This window comes from Chelonia mydas, chromosome 14 (genome assembly GCF_015237465.2).
Source record: "Chelonia mydas isolate rCheMyd1 chromosome 14, rCheMyd1.pri.v2, whole genome shotgun sequence".
NCBI classification, from domain to species: domain Eukaryota; kingdom Metazoa; phylum Chordata; order Testudines; family Cheloniidae; genus Chelonia; species Chelonia mydas.
Window position 1 is genome coordinate 6,533,415 of NC_051254.2, and position 21,054 is coordinate 6,554,468.

A 21,054-nucleotide genomic window follows, 5' to 3' on the forward strand; every position below is an offset into this window, starting at 1 on the left:
GCTCCGGCGGGAGAGCATCCCCTGGCTGGTGCACGGGACGGGGGGCAGAAGGGCCATCACCACCCCGCGCCCCCAGTGAAGGGGGGACGCCCGCTCCCAGGTCTGGGCTAGTAATGGAAGAGGAGTGGGGAAATGCAAAGGATCAAGGGTCTCTGGGTGTGGGGGGCAGAGCCTGGGGATTGTGAGGAGCGGCACCCCTGGGGACATTGGGGGAGGAAGAGGGACACCCCGGGGGCGTGCACCGCAGAGGCAGGACACCCGTTGGCTCTGGGCGGGGGGGGGGGGGAAGAGAGTCAAGGTATCAGGGGAGGAGGGCCACCCCCTTGGGTGTGGGGTATTTGGGGGAGGGGAGGGTCACCCTGGGGTGACAGCGGCAGACCCAGGACGATGACGAAGGGCCACCCGCACCCCTCCCCCGCACACTGACTCTGGGCTGCAGCCCCTCCCCCCGGCCCCTCCTCCCCGGCGCGCACCCCCGCGCACCCCCCCTCCCTGCAGCGCACGCAGGGCTGGAGCGGCGGCGGCGGCCGCAAGCCGGGCCCGGCGCGCACATGGCGCTGCTGAGCTGCCGCGCGCGCCGGGTCCGCCGGCAGAGACCGGCTCGAGCCGGTCTATATAAAGCCGGGACGCGAGCGGAGGGGGGACAGCTGCCGCCGCCGCCGCCCGGGCAGGAGCAGGGCCCCCGCCGCACGGGCACTCGGGCAGCCGGGCAAGGGCGGGACCCGCCGGAGCAAGGCGCTGGGGGGCAGCCCGGCGCGGGGGGCTGGGAGCAGCCGGGCACAGACCCCCTAGCCCTGCTCAGTGGGGCTAGCGCCTCTTCCCCCCCCCGCCCCTTCGCCAGCCACAGCCCGGCACCGGGGTCCCTGGCCGGCTGCCCGCCCCAGCCCCTTCCCCGCCTTGGGGGGCCCCTGCTCCAGCCAGCCCCCTCACCATGCTGCTGATGCGCCGCTGAGCTCGCCTGCACCCCGCTGTGGCTCGGGGGGGGGGGTCCCGCCTCCTCCTCCTCCCCCAGCAGCAGCAAACCTGGTAAGTGAGATTCATGCTTAAAAGTTTGTTGCCTTGTGTCCGTTTCTTTATGTCTGTACCTAGGAGCATCCGTGTGTCCAGGGAACAGCTGGCTGCCCTCGCCAGCACTGCCGCCCGTGGTCACCGGGCTGCTTAAAGCTTCAGAAAGTGATGCCGGACGTCTGCCCCCGCACTTCTTTTCCCTACACCACTTAGGAACCACGAGGGGGTGATGATTTTGCACCCAGATAATTTTTGCCGTGGTCCTTCTTGATCGATAGGTTTTTTTGTTTTTTGTTTTTGCTTTTAAAGGCACTTGCTTGGCTGTATATTTCAAAACTGCTTTTCTTTTAGTGTCTCTCGCTCATTTCTTCAATTTTTTATGACATCTGCCGTGCCACAGATTTGCACAACGGTCTGTATCCCTAGGGCCCCCACTGCTGAAGGACCAAGATTCTTTTAAAAAAGACTTTGAAGAAAGATTTGGACGCTAACGATCTGCTTTTTCCTGAGGTCAAGTTCCAAATGAGCAAAGGAGAGCCATAAAGCTAAGCACACGCTCAACTCCGTTCTTGATCAACAAAGCATTTTAGTGTGTTTAAGTCTCACTGAGGTCACTGGAACATCAGCAATGCTGAATGGACGGGAACACCTCATCCAATGCTTTGTTGAATCAGGGTGCTGAGGTCCACTTTGGAGAGGGTCCTCCGTGCCTTTGGAGAACAGATGAAGCAGCACTGAGATCCGGAGCAGGGAGGGTTCTGCATGCTTTGGGAGGACACAGTGTTGGTAAAATCTGCCAGGTGGATCTGACATTCTGTTGAAGGGGGAAGACCGGCATGGCCACATTCTCTCCACTGTGTGGCTAGACAGCAGAAGTTTGCCCTAAGTTATTAAGGTTCGTTTTCAGTTCCTGTTCCCAATCCCCATTTTACAGAAGGTTTAGGATGCTGCTGTTGTTTGATATAGTGCCCTCTGAGAACAAGTATCTTCAACCATTTTTCTCTGGCTGGATTTAAATGAGAACAGCAGTATGATAGGAAAATATATACAGTAACTTTGTACAATACCTTTACAAAAACCAACAATATATCTGTTTCTTCAACACAGCATCAATGTGAAAGACACTTTCCACAAGAGATGTGCAATAGCATCTCTGAAATACATGATCCGTATAAGAGTTTCCCTAATTATGAACTACTCTAGGCATTGACTGTCTTCTGTTCAGAAATCAAATAGCATATTAGGGCCACTGCTGGAAATACAGAATTATTAATTGCCATTTCTAGCTAGCTGTGAGGAATTTGGTCTTTGTGTGTATAGTCACTAAATGTACTTATTGAGTTACAACATGTATGGATTTGACCCATTGTGCTTAGCCAAAGAAGGCAGGTCATTTTCTTTAAGTCACCAAGTCTTTCAGCGCAAACCTGCCCTTCTGCAGTCTCTTCACCCAAGTAGGAAAAGTTACAATTTGTGTAGACAACATGCCTCCTACCCCAGGCTTACTCTTCAGCTTCCATTAGTAAGTGTTATCCCTGTGGGACTCGCTTCAAGTAGCAAAACTGTAAATTCTTAAGCATTGTTAAAAAACTAGATCTTGTAAATCGATTAGTGACTTGTATCAAATGCCCTGCAGCAGCTTTTGCCTCCTTTCCATAAGGAATCTTGAAGTGCATTTGAATATATCTAAGTGCATGTTCTGAATGAGTATTGACATGATAGAATGGAACAGCTTTTAATGAACAGACCCACAATCTAGCAAAGAGTATTCCATACATACAGATTTCTGTTACACTTAAAGGGTGTGTCAGTATCTCTGTTTGAAATTAATCCTTGAACTCTAAATTTAAGCTGAAATTAGCATACAAGACCTAACAGATACCTTGGGCTTTTCCCAAATAAATCTTTATGGATGCCTTCAAGCAACTCAGGTAGAAAACTGGGGAAGGAAAACATTATTGTGTAAAGATTTGGGCGGGGGGAATAGCAGACCAGGGATAAAGCAACCAGCTGGGAATAGTTCAAGATCCAAGGTTAGGGTTAGTGTGTTGTAGCACCTAGAGGGTCCCATTGTTCTGAGCATTATACAGTAAGACGTACCTAGTAAGAGAGCTCACACCCTAGAGAATTTACAATTTAATGCATTGTCTGTACTTAAGCTGTAAATTGACATAGCTTCATCGCTCCTAACCCCTGAAGTAGATGCAGCTAGGTCGGGGTGGGCAAACTTTTTTGGCCCGAGGGCCGCATCTGGGTATGGAAATTGTACGGTGGGCCATGAATGCTCACAAAATTGGCGCCTCTATGTATAGGAGCCAGAGGGGGGACATGCTGCTACTTCCAGAAGCCGCGCAGAGTGGGGGAAGCCCCAGACTCCGCTCCCCGGCGGGAGCTCAAGGGCCAGATTAAAACATCTGGAGAGCCAGATGCAGCCCTGGGCCGTAGTTTGCCCATCCCTGAGCTGGGTTGACAGAAGAATGCTTCCATCAACCTAGCTATCACTGGGGAGGTAGAGTTCCTGCCGTGATGGAAAACCCCCGTCCATCACTGTAGCATCCATCTACGCTATGGGGTTACAGAGGCATAGCTACGGTGCTGTAGCCTCCATAGTATAGACAAGCCCTAACCAGAAAAGACAGAGAAAGGGTGGGAGGGGAAATAAGCAGAGAGAGAGGTGACTTGCTCAAGGTCACACAGCAGGTGGGTGACACGGCCGTCCCCCAGTGTAGATCATGATGTCTCTCATACCTCTCTGTCCATCCTACTCAGAAGCACAGGCCTTAGCCCTCCTCAGCTAGTGGGATGCTTGTTGTGACACAGGGCCTTGGTTTTTAGTGGGAGCTCCAGAAAGAGAAGTATCAGAAGGGTAGCCGTGTTGGTCTGGATCTGTAAAAGCGGCGAAGAGTCCCGTGGCACCTTATAGACTAACAGACGTATTGGAGCATAAGCTTTTGTGGGTGAATATCCACTTCATCGGATGCATGTATTATATGTCTGTTAGTCTATAAGGTGCCCAGAAAGAGAAATGACCCTTTGCACTTGTGTATGTTGAAGGCTTACAAAATAAAATGGAGTCTTGACCTACTCTGGTTAGCTGGCAACAGGGACTCCATGTGTCCTCTTGGTGCCGTCATACCCACTACAAGGCCAGTTTTCAGAAAGCACTATTGGAGACTAAGATTAACCCTGGGTTGTGTGGGTTTGGGGGTCTTTTTATGTTGATTTGTTTTTCGACATAGTATTGCAGTACTTTTAAAAGCTAATGGGCCACATTTATCCCTGGTGTAACTCCACTGACATCAACAGAGTTACACCAGGATGATTTGGACCTAGCTTAATATCCTGTAGGGTATTAAAATACTCCAGAAAACCAAGCAGTGTTGTTAACACTAGGACTTATTTACATGTGTATGCCAGTCCTAGCCTGCAGACTAGATTAGTGGTGAGTGTGAAGTCACCAGATGCATGATTGGGTATTTCACTGAGCACTAATCAGCAATCTCTGGCATGTCATCATGATTGAGACTTATGGTAAAGGGACACGTGGTTTTCCTTTATAATGTGTTCAGTGCCTTCCTTTACTATTGCTGAAGTGTTCAGCCCATCGTGCTGAAGCAATTTGGTCTTTCTGTTTTGCAAGTCACCTTTAACTTCCTCAGCATCAGACAAACTGATCCTAACAAATCCTTGTTTCCAGGGGAAAAGGTTCAGTATTCTATTGACCAATGTTTCCTAGCCCCAAGAACCACTAGGGGCTGCACCCACCTCCAAATTCATCTTGGCTACTTGAGGGAGAGGTGAAGGGAACAGAGGGTTTGTTAGTTTGTTTTTTTTCCCCTGTCTTATGTCTTTGATGATCCAAGCCACTCCACTCTCTTTCCTTGAATCTTAGCAGCCCCTGTGAGTGCTCAGGAAAGCATTTAATGACTTTAAAAGCCACAGGAAAAAAATAGCTTCTAGCTGATTTACGTAACTAACCAGCTCTGCAGAAACCATGTAGAGCTGAGTTGGAGCTTTGGACTGTGACAGCAGAGGTCCTTGAGGAAGTGCAAGATGGAAGTCTCAGCCTCCCGCTACTACTTTACTTTTCATTCAGTGTCAGCAAGTTAGAAAAACTTGATTGTTGGGGCATTGTTCTGAAGTCTGTGTCATTTCATGAGCCCTCTGGGGCTCTCCTGTTGATTGATTATTTATTTTTTCATGAATTGTATCTCGCATTTAACTCAGATGACTGCTTTTAATCACTGCTTTTGCTGATTGGGACAGCTTGTCCTAATGCTGAGTGATGAGTTTCTGGTTCTTGATTCAAAGGGCACACTGACAAACCACTCCCATCTCATCATAGAAAAGAGAAACTTCTACCTGAGTCCCCTGTATTTAATCTCACAGCAGCAGAACGAGAAAGGGACTCTCCTCCCCAATATTTTTTTATGTGATGTTACAAATTATTAGGCTTTGTAAAAAATGAATTTAAAAAGTCTTATTTTTTTTCCCTCTATTCCAGATTAAGAATGACTGTCAACACTATAAAAATGTCATGCACCACCCCAAATGTTTATACTAAAGTGCCTGATGGAGGATGGGGATGGACTGTTGCTTTTGCTTTCTTTGTTGTGGAAGCACTTACATATGGTATTATAAAATCATTTGGAGTCTTCTTTAATGATCTGATGGAAAGCTTTGATGAAACGAACAGCAAGATATCGTGGATCATTTCAATATGTGTGTTTGTACTAACTTTCACAGGTAAGTGCACAGTACATGTTCAGTTTGAAAATTAGGGGTCTGTGTTCATGTTACTGTTGCACCCGTATACATATTGGGATCTACACACATTCACATCACTTAGTGTATATATACTCTCTCCTCCTCTGAGCTATCTATGGTTGATAGCCTGCATATCCCACTATCACGAACCATAAAGAGCAAGGAAATGAGGGGGTAAGTCATTCAACGTCCCATCCCACATTCTACTCATCAGTTCCCTTTCTTAGTCTCTGCTATTTCCACAACTCACTTCTTCATTCTCATTCTGAACCACCACAGATGGGGCCTGGGATGAACTGGGCTTTGTATGTGTCTCTGCTTCTGACTTCTTGTGTGAGCTTGGACAAGTCACTTAACATCTCTCTATCTCAGTTTCCGTAAACGTGAGGGATGGATAACAGTGAGCACCCAACTTTTGTAAAGTGACTTGCAATATATAGCTGGTAAGTGCTATAAAAGCACTAAAGGTGAAATCGTGGCCCCATTGAAGAGGGAGTTTTGACTTCAGTGGGGCCAAGATTTCAGCTACAGTATTTATTTCAGGCTGCAAGATTTCTTGCTGGGTAGAAAATGCTTGGGGAAGGGCAGATAGAGCGGCAAGGGTGTGGGCGTAGACTGGCATGGAGCAAAGAAGAGTGTCAGAGTGACTAGAAGGATAAAAGGAGGAGAAAATGGGGAGAAGAGATCAGAGACAACAGGTGTTCTGCAAATTACTGTCATGCTTTATGCACTTTTGTCCCCCGCCAATGCAGCTCCTTTGTCTACAGTCCTGAGTAATCGTTTTGGTCATGGTCTTGTGGTGATGGTCGGAGGTATACTGATCAGTATTGGAATGGTCACAGCCTCCTTTGCACGCACAGTTGTCGAGATGTATATCACAATTGGCCTAATTTCTGGTGAGTTACTTCCACATCTCTCAGATACTCTGTCTAGTGGTGAAGTTTCCAGCAAACACAATTTCGGATTCCCTTATCCTAAACTGGCTTGCAGTTTTTTTTGTTTTTGTTTTTTGTTTTTGTTTAATGACTCTTCATCTTACTCCTTATGCTCCTCCCAGTCCTGCTTCCTTGTTGTTCCTCTTTTATCATTTGCCAATTCTGTTTCTTGTTGCTGTTGTTTCAGGCTGCCACCTACACTTGGAACTATCTCCCATTTCTCATTCAACAAACCATCTCGCCTCTTCATATTTCTCCTTAAAACCCATTTCTTTCAGAAAGACTGCCTGTGTCAGTCACTTCAAAACTGATTTCTTTTCTAACTCTCCCACAGAACTCTTGCCTGGTTTGTTTGTTTTGGGGGGGAATATCAAGGGAGCATACTGCATTTTATGATCTCCTAGGCATCAATGTTTATGTTTTCCAAACCGATGTGTACACTTGATATATAAAATTCAGTTTTTGTGCATGTATAAAAGCCATCACTTAGCTTTGCAAAGAGGATATTTAGGTTGCAATATATAGAGAGTGTGTGTGTGTGTGTGTGTACGTACATGCGCGCGTGTGCACACACACACAATCTTCTGGAAGATTTCTGAGTATTGTTATCACACCGAAGTCACTTGCCTTGCTGTGAAGAGTCTCATTCCAGACTCTTCCGAAATTATTTCCCTTTCCAGAGAGAGAGGATGAGCTTGTGGTTAAGTCACTGAACTGGGACTCTGGAGATCTGGGTTTGATTTCCTGCCTCTGCCTCACACTTCGTGTGTGTTACCTAGGCCAGGTCACCTGTGGCTTGATCCTGAAAATTATCAAATAATCCTGTAGATGTGCTGACCACTGTCAATTCCCTATGACTAGGACGCTACCAAATTCACAGTCAAATGAATTTTGACAGAAATTTCATGGTCATAAGATTTTAAAAATCATAAATTTCATGATTTGAGCTATTTAAATCTGAAATTTCACTGCTGTAATTGTAGGGATCCCAACCTAAAAAGGAGTTGGGCCGGGGGGGCTGGGAACAAGGTTATGGTAGGGGGGTTGCTACTTCTATGCTGCTGCTGATGGCATCGCTGCCTTCAGAGCTGGGCAGCTGAAAAACAGCGGCTGCTGGCAGGGAGCCCAGCTCTGAAGGCAGAGCCACCGCCCGCAGCAGCGCAGAAGTAAGGGTGGCCTGGTATGGTGTCGCCACCCTTACTTCTGTGCTGCGGCTGGCGGGGCGCTGCCTTCAGAGCTGGGGCCTGGCCAGCAGCTGCCACTCTCCGGCCACCCAGCTCTGAAGGCAGCGCAGAAGTAAGGGTCACAATACTGCGACCGCTCTTCCCCGCAACTCCCTTTGGGGTCAGGACCCAGTTTGAGAAACGCTGGTCTCCCTCATGAAATCTGTATAGTACAGGGTCAAAGCACACAAGACCAGATTTCACAGGGGGGAGACCAGATTTCATGGTCCATGACACATTTTTCATGGCCGTGAATTTGGTAGGGCCATACCTATGACTTCAGTGGAAGCTGATGGTGCTCAGCACCTTACCAGGATTGAGCCCTTGAATCTCCCTGTAGCTCAGTTCTCCATCTGTAAATTGGGGATAATGATACTTGCCAACATGGCCAGGGTGTTTTAAAGATAAAGCTATTGTCCAGGAAGTGCTCTGACACTAGGGTGATGAGCACCAGAGACACAAACCAGTAACTAAATAAATGATCCTTGGAAATTCCAACTGGAAATTCCCAGTTATTTGAGAGTAGGAAGCAGGATCTAGTGCAGGGGTGGGCAAACTTTTTGGCCTGAGGGCCACATCAGCGTTGCACAACTGTATGGAGGGCTGGGTAGGGAAGGCTGTGCCTCCGCACACAGCCTGGCCCCTGCCCCCTATCCACCCCCTCCCACTTCCTGCCCCCTGCCTGCCCCCCCCAGAACCTCCACCCCCCCCCCGTGCTCCTTGTCCCCTGACTGCCCCCTCCTAGGAACCCTGCCCCCTATCCAACCCCCCTGACAGCCCCCCCAGGACTCCCACCCTCTGCTCCTCATCCCCTGACTGCCCCCTCCTGGGACCCCTCGCCCCAATTGCCCCCCCAGGATCCTGGCCCCTTGGGACTCCCAACCCTCCCTGTTCCCCATCCCCTGACCACCACCCCCCGCCAAACCTCCACCCCATCCAACCGCTCCCTGACTGCCCCCCGGGACCCCTCACTCCCTTACCATGCTGCTCAGAGCAGCAGGAGCTCGCAGCCATGCCACCTGTCCAGAGCCAGCTGCGCTCCACACGCTGCCCAGTAGGAGCGGTGGGCCTGAGCGCTGCTTACAGGGGACAGCGTGGGAGGAGTCGGGGGCTAGCCTCCCTGCTCAGGGGCCAGGCAGGACAGTCCCACAGGCTGGATGTGGCCTGCAAGCCGTAGTCTGCCCACCTCTGATCTAGTGGGTCTTGGCCATGGTCGGTCATTCTGTTTTTCCCTAGGTGAGTTACTTAGTTGGCAGAACTGATACCATAATTTCACCACCAGGAAAGCTGGCATTCGCATCCAGCTTGCTTCCTTCCCCATTGTCATGACAATTTTTGGCATTTATTCACAGGCTTGGGATACTGTCTGTCTTTCCTCCCGACTGTCACCATTTTGTCACAGTATTTTGACAAACGGCGTTCACTGGTCACTGCAGTGGCGTCCACAGGAGAATGTTTTGCTGTCTTCTCTTTTGCACCAGGTATATAGACCAAAATATTGTAAACACAAGTGTACGTAAGTAATACATTCCGTGATCCTCCTACCAATCAAGTGAGGGCCCAATTCTTACATAAGCTGACACCTTAATCACAGCTATATTGATTTCATTGACACTTGTAGTTACTGGGCCAGTGCTGTCCTTACTAGGGTAAAACTCCTATTGAAGACATTGCCTGAGTAAGGACTTCAAAATTAGTCCCAGTGGAATTTTTGGATAGACCGCTTAAATGCGTTTCTCCTGCACAGTGTTAAGTTTAGATCCTAGTTATTCTGGTCACAAGACAATGACATGTCTTATTAACTTTCACTGAAGTTGGAGTTTGTGGGGGTGTGCCAGGAACCCAGAGCTACCAGGAGACACAAGGTCTCTGGACAAGTAGCCCTAGCCTTCTGCTGCCTTTCTCTGCCTGAGAAGAATGCAGAAGAAAACTGCAAGGGGAACCCATCTCCTGCATGGTGTTACATCATAGGGAAACAATCTGCCCCTGTTATTGGCCAAAAAAAAAAAAAAAATCAATGTCGGGGGAGAGGCTTGGCTTTTTAGTCTCAGTCTCTGCTGGCCGAATAGGGTAAACTACACTGTTACACCATCTGGTAGGTTCCCTGTACAGCTCTGGCAAGCTAAAAATAAGGCAGGGTAGTTACCATGGCTACTTTATAGCATGGGCTGTAACATGGAGTCAACCTCAATCTGTCTTCACTAAACTTTTAGAGTATGTCTCATGTGAAACCTAACCCCAAGGTCTTGAGAGACTGAATTGCATGAGACCTTCCTAGAATTCCATAAGCAGACAAGAAGCTTTTTCTAGTACTGTACTTTCTGGAAACCCACTCCCCATCATCTTTGCTTCCTCTCATTTAGCTATTCTGAAAAAAGTGCTAGTAGAAGAAACCTGCCATTTCTCTACTGATCAGATAATAGTCTACTGGTGTGGTCTGCCTTCAACTAATGCAAAATACCCATTTTCAGTTAAAGAAACCCTTGCAATGAAAGGCTTGTATGTAAGCACCAGCACACAGTTTGAATAGAGAAAAACGTCCCCCTTACTGACTGGCTTTTTTACGGAGTTCACGCACACTCATTAAAAATAATACCTAGTTGCTCCCTGCTGGTCAAAGTGCCTGCCAGCCCATGCCAGTTAAGAAATGTCTGAAAAGACTCTTTACCAGAGAAGAGAAGGGAAATCCCATAGTTACTACACGTCAGACTCTAAATACTAGCCAATGTAGACTAAGCCTAAAACTGGGAATCTGGAATTCTGATAGTGAGCCAGTGAGTGATCTTGAGCAAGTCACGTAAGTCTGTGCTTTCAAAAGTGGCCATTAGTTTTTTAGGAGCCTAATTTGAGACACCTAGGACCCTATTGGAGCAGAGTTTGATCCAATTACTTTGATATTTTTTGTGTGTAATTTTTAAAAAAAAAAATTTTGGAGGCTTCCTGTTTTTAATAATTTCTTCTCTGCTCCCCATTTCCCCAGCTATCACCTCTTTGAAGGAGCAGATTGGTTGGAGATACAGTCTCCTGATAGTTGGAGTGCTACAGTTAGGCATTGTCATCTGTGGATCACTGCTGCGACCTATTATTATCCAAGCACAGGAAGAAGTGAAAGTAGTGCCAACAGAAGAGCATACAGAGACTAAGTACATGCTTGAAAATGAGCAAACACGCACCTCAATAGATTCAATTGACTCAGGAGTAGAAGTATCTACCTCACCCAGCAGTGTGCCTGGAAACACCAAAGCAGAGCTGAAAACTGAAGAACCAAAGGAAACCGTAAAGATGCTTGTTGAAGCTAGCAGCTCCCCTAAAGAACCAAAAATCCAACTACTGGACTTTTCTGTGATGAAAGACTACGGCTTTATTTGTTATGCACTTTTTGGTCTATTTGCTACTCTGGGATTCTTTGCTCCATCACTCTACATCATTCCTCTCAGCATCAGTCTTGGTATCGACAAGGATCGTTCTGCATACATATTGTCTGCAATGGCCATTGCTGAAGTCTTTGGAAGAATTAGCGCCGGTTGGCTCCTCAACAAGAAGCCTATCCGCAAGATTTACATTGAACTCATATGTGTCATTCTGCTCTCCATAGCTCTCTTTGCCTTCCCTCTTGCCTATGAATTTTGGGGATTGATGATATGTAGCATATTTTTTGGGTTCATGCTTGGAACTGTAGCAGGCACACACATTCCACTGTTAGCCGAAGACGATGTGGCTGGTATTGACAGGATGTCTTCTGCAGCTGGAGTGTATGTGTTCATTCAGAGTTTAGCTGGGTTGGCTGGACCACCCCTTGCAGGTAACTTTAAAATACATACCTTTTTTGAATAGCTGAAATCAGCTACTCTTATTGATGCCTCTTCCTAATAACCATGTTGCAATGGGTTAGGCCTGTGGTTAGTGCTACTCCTGTGCCTGGGTGGGAAGGTGAGAATACCTTATAACAACCTTTCTGACTGAACTAGGAGCAACAGTGGTAGGCTGCAAGTAATGATGTCCCATCCAGCCCTCTTGAGCTGGAAAGAAGGTTGCTGCAATGCAGAAATGCAGCACTGCAGTGTCTTGGACATGAGGCATCCTCTATAGAAGAGCCTCAAGGAAGGAAAATATTGCACGGCTAGCCTGTTCCAGTTAGAATCCTAAAACTGGCATTCTTTCTGGGTTTTAATGAAATATACACATGTAAACAACTCCTTTATACAGTGCCTTCTAGCCATACACCCTGCAAAATAAGTCAGTCCTGTATTGGCAGATGTCAGTTAAATATGTAGTAAGTTGACCCTGGATATTTTAAGGCTTAAAAAGGTACCCGTAATGGTTAGCTGATTACCAGTACCTAACTATCTTCAACTTGCAATATCATACAAATACAGTGGTGACTATATTGAAAAGTTGGGAGGGGGGTGTTTTTGAGGTAATGGGATGGACAGAAAAATGGTGGACAAGCGTGAGATGTGATTTTTATTTTTAATAGATTTAAAATGCTTCCTCCATAGGTGTGCTAGTGGACGTGACACAGAACTACAGATCAGCCTTCTACTCCTGTGCTGCTGGCATGATACTGGGAGCTGTGTTTCTGTCCTTAGTAAGACCCTGCAAGACAGTCCTGTGTCAAGGTCAGAAGCAAGATGTAGAAGGAAATGCATCGGAAGCTTTAGAAGACATACCAGATGACTTTATTGAAATGGATCTTGGAAAAACAGATGATTCAGTATAAAGCTGTGACAGCATAGCATAAAAAAGTTGGTCCTTATAAATCAATACACTCTGTGTTAAATCTGGGAAAAACAAGTCCGCTCTGCTCCATGTTCTAAAACTAAACTTCAAAGGGAATACAAAATCTTAATGTGAAAAAGTTGCCATCAACAACTATTCTTCTGGAAAGAATGCTTTTATTTTTTTAAACCAGCAATGATAGGTTCCATATGAGATGTCCACGCATTGCTAGCTACATAAGAATACTCCTGTCCCGCATGAAGAGATGTGGTTCACATTTCTGCTTTCCTAATACATGACACGCATACCTGAAGTTCAACTGCTCTTAAGTGGAAAACATAAGGTTGTATGGATGAAAATCAGAAGTGGCCCATACAACTAAATCTATTAGGTCACAATCTTTGATTGCCTGGCAGGCTTCCCCAACTGTAAATCTTATTCAGTCACAGAATAAATAATGCAGAAGAAATTATTTAATAAATATAAGTAATTTGAACTCTTGAGTTTTCTATCAGAAGAACATGGACTCTTGTTTCAGATCATTGTAAGACGACATAAGGACAATAGGGTAGGCTAATTAGTTAAAGTAGAATTATTAGTAAACTGGTTTTTAGTTAACTTGAATTTTGTAAATGCTGGGAAGTTAGAGGTTACCACTTATTTTTATGGCCAGTTATTACTGCAGATATTTCACTATAAAGTTATTTCTTTACAAACTAGCATCCTACAAATCGTTTCCTGTTGATAGCAAGATGTATTGTCTTTAATTTAAACCAGTATTTATTATTTTTTAAGTTATTCTAGGATTGTTAAAGGCTATCAGATAAATAATTTGAATTGGAGAGAGAAAATATCTGGTTTAGCAGAAAACCTTTTTACCTCCTTTGCACCAATCCTTTCAAGGCCGATCTTGTAAACTCAGTTTGATTTTTGTTTTTAAAATCACAGGTTGTTGTGAATGTGGCCTGATTTTTATTATGGTGGTCTTAGACAACTATGCTCTTAAAATTATTCTGTGGTAGACTGAATGCAAGAGACTGTCCATCATTTAATAAACTGTAGGTCATATCCTCAGCTGGTGTAAACTGATATAGCTCCACTGAATAGCACTAGCTGGGAATCTGGTCCTGTATGATTAGCACCCAAACATATCTGCAACTTTCACTTACCACAGCTGCACATAAAGGAATATTTGCAGCACTACTGAATTAACATGAATAAAGTCAGCACAGCTAATATGAAATAGTAAAGGCACTTGGCCATTACCAGAAACAGTTTACATTATTAGAATACAATCAGTGTGTTCGTAACCTTCTGTAGGCATCAAATAACTGGTCTTCTACAATGGAAAGAAAATCATCACTGTACCTGGTTCCCATTGAAGTCAGTTTTTTGCCACTCACTTCAGTGACAGCAGGACTGGGTCCTTACTGTGTTTCCTGTTGTATTACCTATAAAGAAGGGAATTCTGAAAGACAACAAATTGGCTGTTCATTCACTCCTATTTTGATAAATTCCTTTATGCATTTTTATGCCACTCAGCAACTCAGGGGGACAAGTAAAAAGTTTGTTTGGTTCTAAGTACGCATACAGCTTGACATGTTTCTCTGTATTTAAGTGGAAGTGGCACTGTCTATTAACTGCTATGCTATGTATTTTATCAGCCATAGAAATGTGGGACAATCTCTGTATAGAACTCCTCTCTTTAGGAAGGTGTTTTTGTTCAAACTGTCTTAAATGTCCAAAAAGAAACACATTCCTGCAACAAAGTGGCTGTAGCAATCTATTGTTACTGCCTGAGAACTAGTGAGCCTGTACTGCAGTTTGTTTCTTTTTTTTTTTAAATATATATGCCTTCAGCACTTTATCATGTACAGCAGAACCTCGCTAAATTGCATGAATGACTGGAAGATCCATTGTAGATGACTAGATTTTGTGAATTAGCGAGTAAGCGAACAAACAATACTGCATCACAAAACTTTATTTATTTTTGTAAATGTTTATTTTTAATTTATGCTAATGCTTCTGGCATGCTGGTAAATGTACTGTAGAATATAGTTGTAAAATTAATGAAGTCTTAGTAATACGAGACCTCACTACAGCACTTTGCTATTATAAACTTGTTTAGAAGTGGGAGAGGCCGCCGGGGGGGGGGGTGTGTGTGAGAGAGAGAAAACTACCTGTTCTGCAGATTAACGAGGTTCTACTGTCACTTTTTTACAAGGATTTCCAATAGATTCAGTAATGTCTATAAATGGCTGCACAATAAGTCTCTGTTTATGTCCATAGCAAGAGCAGGCACGTGCATGTATGCATATGTGCACAAAAGACCCAGAAGAAGCAGGCTTAACGCGTTCCAACCAGGATTTGCTGGTTTGTTCTGTAATGTATTTAGTGAAGTCTGGAAATGACATAAAATACTGAGTTTTACAATAAAGTTTTTTGAAAAACACACTTTTTGCCCCTTTCATTTCCAGATCTCTTCTGCATTCCTTACCTAACAGTGCTGTGCTTCTAGTTGTCCTGTAGTAACCTTGCAAAAAGTAACACGCACCCTTGTGAATAAAAGGCTTGATTATGATTCCCTGTTTAGACAGGCTTTCAGGAGTGCATTGCTATCACATGCAGCTAGCTGAGACTGAAGAACTGTGTTTACCCCATGACCTGAGCAACCATGCATTCTTTTACATTGGTTGCCTGTCATAGGGTGGATTAACACTGACCTTAAATGAGAACTGGTGCTCTTGTAAAATGTGTACCACTGTACTCTGGGCTATAATCAGTGCATCATTCTGATAGGTAACTGTGCTGTAATAACATATACACATTTGAGGATCAACATCATATCTAAACACATGTAATTATACTGTCTCAGTGAATTAGAGAAGAATATTTGTTATATTACAAAGCAGCTGGTTGGTGCCTCAAAAGTAAAACTGTAAATTGCACAGGGCCATAACACTTCCTGAGGCTTTAACTTTCTCTTCTGCAAAACCCTGGTTCTTACTATATTAAATTTAATTTAACCCAATTCTCCCCACTCCCTCCCACAATTCCCTATTTAATTAATAACTCATAGCATGAAAGTGGGCAGTAAGTACTATTACTAGTTATTCATTGGAGGAGAAATCTGTGGCACTTTCTTAATGTGACTTGTTTTATTTATACTATATACATCAGTCCTGGAACAAAGGTGATCACAAACACCATGCAAGCAAACCTTTCTTTCAAAAATCCCAGTTTCAACACCAATAGCCAGTTTTCAGGAAGCAACTCTGCCACAAGAATTAACTGTTTAGATTAAGGTGGACAGTAAACATGCTATTTGCAACAGATTCCCCAAAAAGAACATGCATCACAAAACTATAACAGATTGCACATTTGCTCACATGCTAAGAAAAAAAAATTTGTTAAACTGTAACAGTGCCATCCACTATAATATTTTTCTTTTCTGAGTTAACTTTTTCCCCCACCTCGATTTAAAGTAATTCCATTTGATCACATCGGCTATTGCCCTGTATGCAATCATTTAAACCAGAGCAAAGTGGAGTAAAAACACGACCATTCTTATTTGGTAACATTTTACATCCACTTTGCACTGGTCCAAATTACTAAAGGTACTAGACAGAGACTCAGACACTATATCTGCAAGTTAAGTTAGTTCATGTATACAATTTGTTTCTTTCAACCATGACTATAAAATAACTTCTCTTGTAGATGTCTGGTTCGTTAGATCCAATGTCATCCATATACAGTATCCTTAGATAAAGGACGTTACATAGGGTAACTTGCAGAAGGCAAAAAAAATCTGTGTTTGTAGCCTATATGATATATAAATAAGGCCTGAAAGATGAGGTTTTACAATTTTTTCCCATTGAAATATTAGTAATGTCATGTCTGAACCCCCCTCAAAAAATAAAAAAAATTACAATTCCCCATTAGATGTTGCTTTTTTGGTTTCTGATGTCATAATGAACCTGTCATCCAACTGACCAGAGTAAACAAGACCAGAGGAGGAGGACTGGCCTGTCTCCCAAGATCTGTAAGAGTGAGGGATCGTCCTTCAGAGTAGGTTGTAGATCCTTGATGATGCGCTGGAGAGGTTTTAGTTGGGGCCTGTAGGTGACGGCTAGTGGCGTTCTGTTCTGTAAACTTACGTTGCAGAGAGGACAATCCCTCACTCTCACAGACCTTGGGAGACAGGCCAGTCCTCACTTACAGACAGCCCCCCAACCTGAAGCAAATACTCACCAACAACCATGCACCACACAAGAAAAACCACTAACCCAGGAACCAATCCCTGCAACAAACCCTCATTCACCTGAACATCTACCGATGAGATATATGCCATCATGCATCAGCAATGCCCCTCTACCATGTACATTGGCCAAACCAGACAGTCTCTATGCAAAAGAATAAATGGATGCAAATCAGACATCAAGAATTGTAACATTCAAAAACCAGTAGGAGAGCACTTCAAATCTCCCTGGACACTGAATAACAGTCTTAAAAGTGGCCATTCTTCAACAAAAAAACTTTAAAAACAGACTTCAATGAGAAACTGGATTAATTTGCAAACTGGCCACCATCAAATTAGGCCTGAATAAAGACTGGGAGTGGATGAGTCACTACAAAAAGTCATTTTCCCTCTGCTGATACTCATACTTCTTGTCAACTGTCGGAAATCCACCTTGATTGCCTTGGCCACCATTAGCACTACAAAAGTAGTTTTCCCTCTCTTGATATTCACCCCTTCTTGTCAACTGTTGAGAATAGGCCACTTCTACCTTAATTGAATTGGCCTCGTTAGCACTGACCACCCACTTGGTAAGGCAACTCCCATCTTTTCCTGTGCTATAATATATATACTGCTTATTGTGTTTTTTACTCCATGCATCTGATGAAGTGGGTTTTAGCCCACAAAAGCTTATGCCCAAATACATTTGTTAGTCTCTAAGGTGCAAAAAACGAAATGCCTCTTATGGAAATGCTGGTGGTAGCAGGGTCTGAAGAGGGGAAATTGTCATTTTGAATGGAAGAGATCATCTGTCCATAGGAAAACGCTATGGGAATCTCCACCCATGAAACCCTACTACCTGCAAAGGGCCTCAAGCCCAACCTCCATGCTCAGACTGCCCTTTATTTCACACCCTCCAGATTGGAGCAAGGGCATTTTCAGTGGGGAGAGGTCCATAGCTGGGTACCCCTCCCTCTGGAAATTTGACAGGGCCTGAGATTACTGACCTTCTGTGTACCTATGCATTACGGCAGGGGAGGGTTTTCCTCATGGTGAGCAAGGGCTGGTGGTTGCTGTGTAATGTGAACAGTTTAATGGGATGCTCGACCATAGTGAATAATGTGCATCCAGAGACATGAATGAACACATTGATAAGATGCAAAGTAATAATAAGGTAAATCCTGCAGACCATCGCAAGACCTGACCCTGATATCCTCACTCAAGAGAAACTCTCACTGGAGTCAATTAAGGTTTTGCCTGGATAAAGACTGCACCATTTGGTCCAAACCACAGAAATCCTTCCCCAGTAGGTTTCTGTTGCTGGATTTTTTTTCCTAAATATCCTTTATGACACCATGCACTGCACTGACAACTGGCCAGACACCTAAGGGTCACAACTAAGAGTTTGTCTACAACAGAAATCGGCTGGAGTAGCTATTCCATAACACTTCTCAGTGTGGATATTTATTCCAGACTGCATTTTGAATTCACACCTTACCTTATTCCAGAATAAGCCCCCTGTGTAGACAGGCCTAAAGCCAAATCCTGCCCTCTCTATCTGCTCTATCTGCCATGCTCAGGGGTATGACAGTACTGGCCTCATGTAAGGATCCTCTGTCATCTTAGCAGTGCAGGTCAGGCTGACTCATGAAGTGCCAGCAGTAAGTGGGGCACATCTTACTGCTTCTCTGAGAAGAAACAATATGCAAATCTTGCTGCACATTGCAGCACACGTACAAGGAGCTGGGCACCTGGCAACACTCACTAACCAGCAGATTACAGCTCTGTAGGATAGCGGTGTCCAGGATGTTGCAGTAGCAGGGCCTAGCTCTTGAGCGCTGAGTGGGTTTCCTGCCCTGCTGCTCAACGGGTGTGTGGGAATGGGAGAGAAGCCACTCTCTGCACCCCCTCCCCACACTAGCGCAACCAGGTCTTACAACGCAGGATCTGGATTCCACCTCAGTTATACATATATCATCACAAATATCACACCAACCATGAGATATGCTTGGACTAGAATCTCCCCCTATCTTTCCCCTTACCCTCCCCGCTACCCACACACGCACTGTGAGTTTATCAGCTATAACCACACCTTCCGCTCTGCCCTCCTCTGCGCCTTCAGAGATCTGGCAGAGGCAAACACATTACTGTACAGAGATACACAGGCCATATCTAACTCCTAGGCCACATTATGCCCCCTCCCAGATACAAAACAAAGGTTCACAGTTCATACCAATAAGTTCTAGAATGCAACAGGTTTAAAGAGACTGGCACACCACCACCAGGAAAAGACAGTGTAAAATCAAACACCCCATACAGCCAAAATAAAGATTGGTGCACTCACTGGTGTACAGAGAGCAGCCTGCTGCTGCCTGCCTGCCATGTTTAATCTTCCCCGCTGCACAGCCCGTGACACGTGTGTGAGCGGGTGAGAGAGAGGCCCTGCCCCTCCCACCACAGTCTGACTGCCCTACCCATGGGTGGAGCAGAAGTCTCAGAAGCCTATGATTGCTTTCCAGCCCACTCCAGAACAATTCGTCTGCATGTGCACTCGTGTGTCTAAGGGCAGACACAACAAAAGAGAGCAATATTTTTTCCTGCTTCCAATGACCCACACAGACAGAACCAGGAACTGCTCTTCTGCTACTGGGTGTTGGAGAAATCTTTAGCCCTGCACCTCCAGTCTCACTCATCTGGAGAGTCATTTGAAAGCAGGGTGATTTGTGTTGTTGTTTTAAATGTTCTTTTTGTGAGGGGACAAAGTGGGTGAGGTAGTATCTTCTATTGGACCAACTTCTGTGATATTACCTCACCTACCTTGCATGGTCACAGGTTTCAGAGGGGTAGCCGTGTTAGTCCGTATCAGTAAAAACAACAAGGAGTCCTTGTGACACCTTGGAGACTAACAAATTTATTTGGGCATAAGCTTTCGTGGGATATAACCCACTTCATCGGATGCATGGAGTGGAAAATACAGTAAGCAGGTACCATGGCAGGTACCATGTGCTGTATATTTATACCCACTCACTGTATTTTCCACTCCATGCATCCGATGAAGTGGGTTATATCCCACAAAAGCTTATGTCTAAATAAATTTGTTAGTCTCTAAGGTGCCACAAGGACATCTCGTTGTTTTCACCCACCTTGTCTCTCTAATATCCTGGAACCAACAGCACTTACAACTGCACTGCATACAACCTTTTGTGAGGAAGCATTTTGCTCTGTTTCAATGAAACATTTAAAATCAAATTTCTCCCTCTCCGTTCAAACCCTCTCAGCCTGAAAATCCTGGCTGAGGAGAATATTCATGTTACACATGGAAATAGAGGTTCTAGTGAACTTGCCATCCATAGTTACCTTCCCTATGCATAAACTACCACTTAATCCTTGCAAGATTTCCCTTCACTCAGTCATTCACACACACACTTTTTCTCCTTATTTCCAAAAATAAAATGGAGTTAAATAAATTGAGCCTGCATAGAAAGAGTCAACTGGGGCACAAGTAATTTTTCTGCTTTCGCTCACCATTTCTCAGCTATGTTTTCTGCATTTTATGGCACTCCCTGTGTTAGTGGAATAAGGAACCTTCACACCTCCTTTAAATATTTCAAACTAAAACTCATTGAAAATGGAGACTGGGAATACACTTTCTTTTTATGTAGAGGAAGAAATTCTGGTGCCTGTGAATGATCAGAGTATTTAAATCCAAACATAAATTAACATTTAATTGTTAAAATATTGTCAGTTAAAAAAAATCTTTATCCATATAAGATTTAGTCTTTTGGACCCACTATAGTCTTTTGGAGTTTTCCATAGTTTTATCCCTAGTGATTGTCATCAAATATAAGCCAAACTTTAAAAATAGGACGAAAGCAGAGATGTAATGAACATCCTGTGTGGATTGATTATTCCAAAATTGGTGGAAACAAAAATCCACTAATAACATAAATAAAGGTTTATCTGCCTTTAACAACTGAGGTGCTAAGTGGCCTGGAGAGATTTGGACCTTGTTCTGCAAACACTTACGCATGTGAGTAAACTTTATTCACCCAGGAAATCAGATTGACAACAATGGGAGTACTTATGTAAGACAAATTACTCCTGTGCCGAAGTGCCTGCAGGATTAGGCCCCGATCCTGCAATCTGATCTGCATAGATAGATCCC

The 21,054-nt window shown here is 44.6% G+C and overlaps 2 protein-coding genes across 12 annotated transcripts in view; one reads left to right on the forward strand and one right to left on the reverse strand.

Moving 5' to 3' along the window:
- ARSG (arylsulfatase G) overlaps window positions 1-19,499 on the reverse strand; it is an 82,054-nt gene extending 62,555 nt beyond the window's left edge. For 2 of the 9 annotated variants that reach the window (XM_037914610.2, XM_037914604.2), the window contains exons 1-2: window positions 19,234-19,494; window positions 14,021-14,120 (exon numbers count right to left, since the gene is read on the reverse strand). The gene's annotated coding sequence lies outside the window, so the exon portion shown is untranslated. The other 7 variants (XM_043527682.1, XM_037914607.2, XM_037914612.2 and 4 more) reach the window with 5 other exon arrangements.
- Window positions 531-14,492, forward strand: SLC16A6 (solute carrier family 16 member 6). 3 transcript variants are annotated; one of them, XM_037914615.2, is made up of 6 exons: window positions 531-1,026; window positions 5,513-5,754; window positions 6,528-6,671; window positions 9,286-9,414; window positions 10,914-11,735; window positions 12,433-14,492. In XM_037914615.2, the coding sequence occupies exons 2-6, from the start codon at window positions 5,520-5,522 to the stop codon at window positions 12,651-12,653; spliced, it is 1,551 nt and encodes a 516-aa protein (XP_037770543.1). In that variant the 5' UTR covers window positions 531-1,026; window positions 5,513-5,519; the 3' UTR covers window positions 12,654-14,492. The 3 variants fall into 3 exon arrangements, with proteins under 3 accessions (XP_037770543.1, XP_007072778.3, XP_043383619.1); XM_007072716.4 differs by lacking the exon at window positions 531-1,026 and adding an exon at window positions 1,081-1,903; XM_043527684.1 differs by lacking the exon at window positions 531-1,026 and having other exon boundaries at window positions 4,736-5,754.
- Window positions 19,500-21,054: the final 1,555 nt, after the last annotated feature.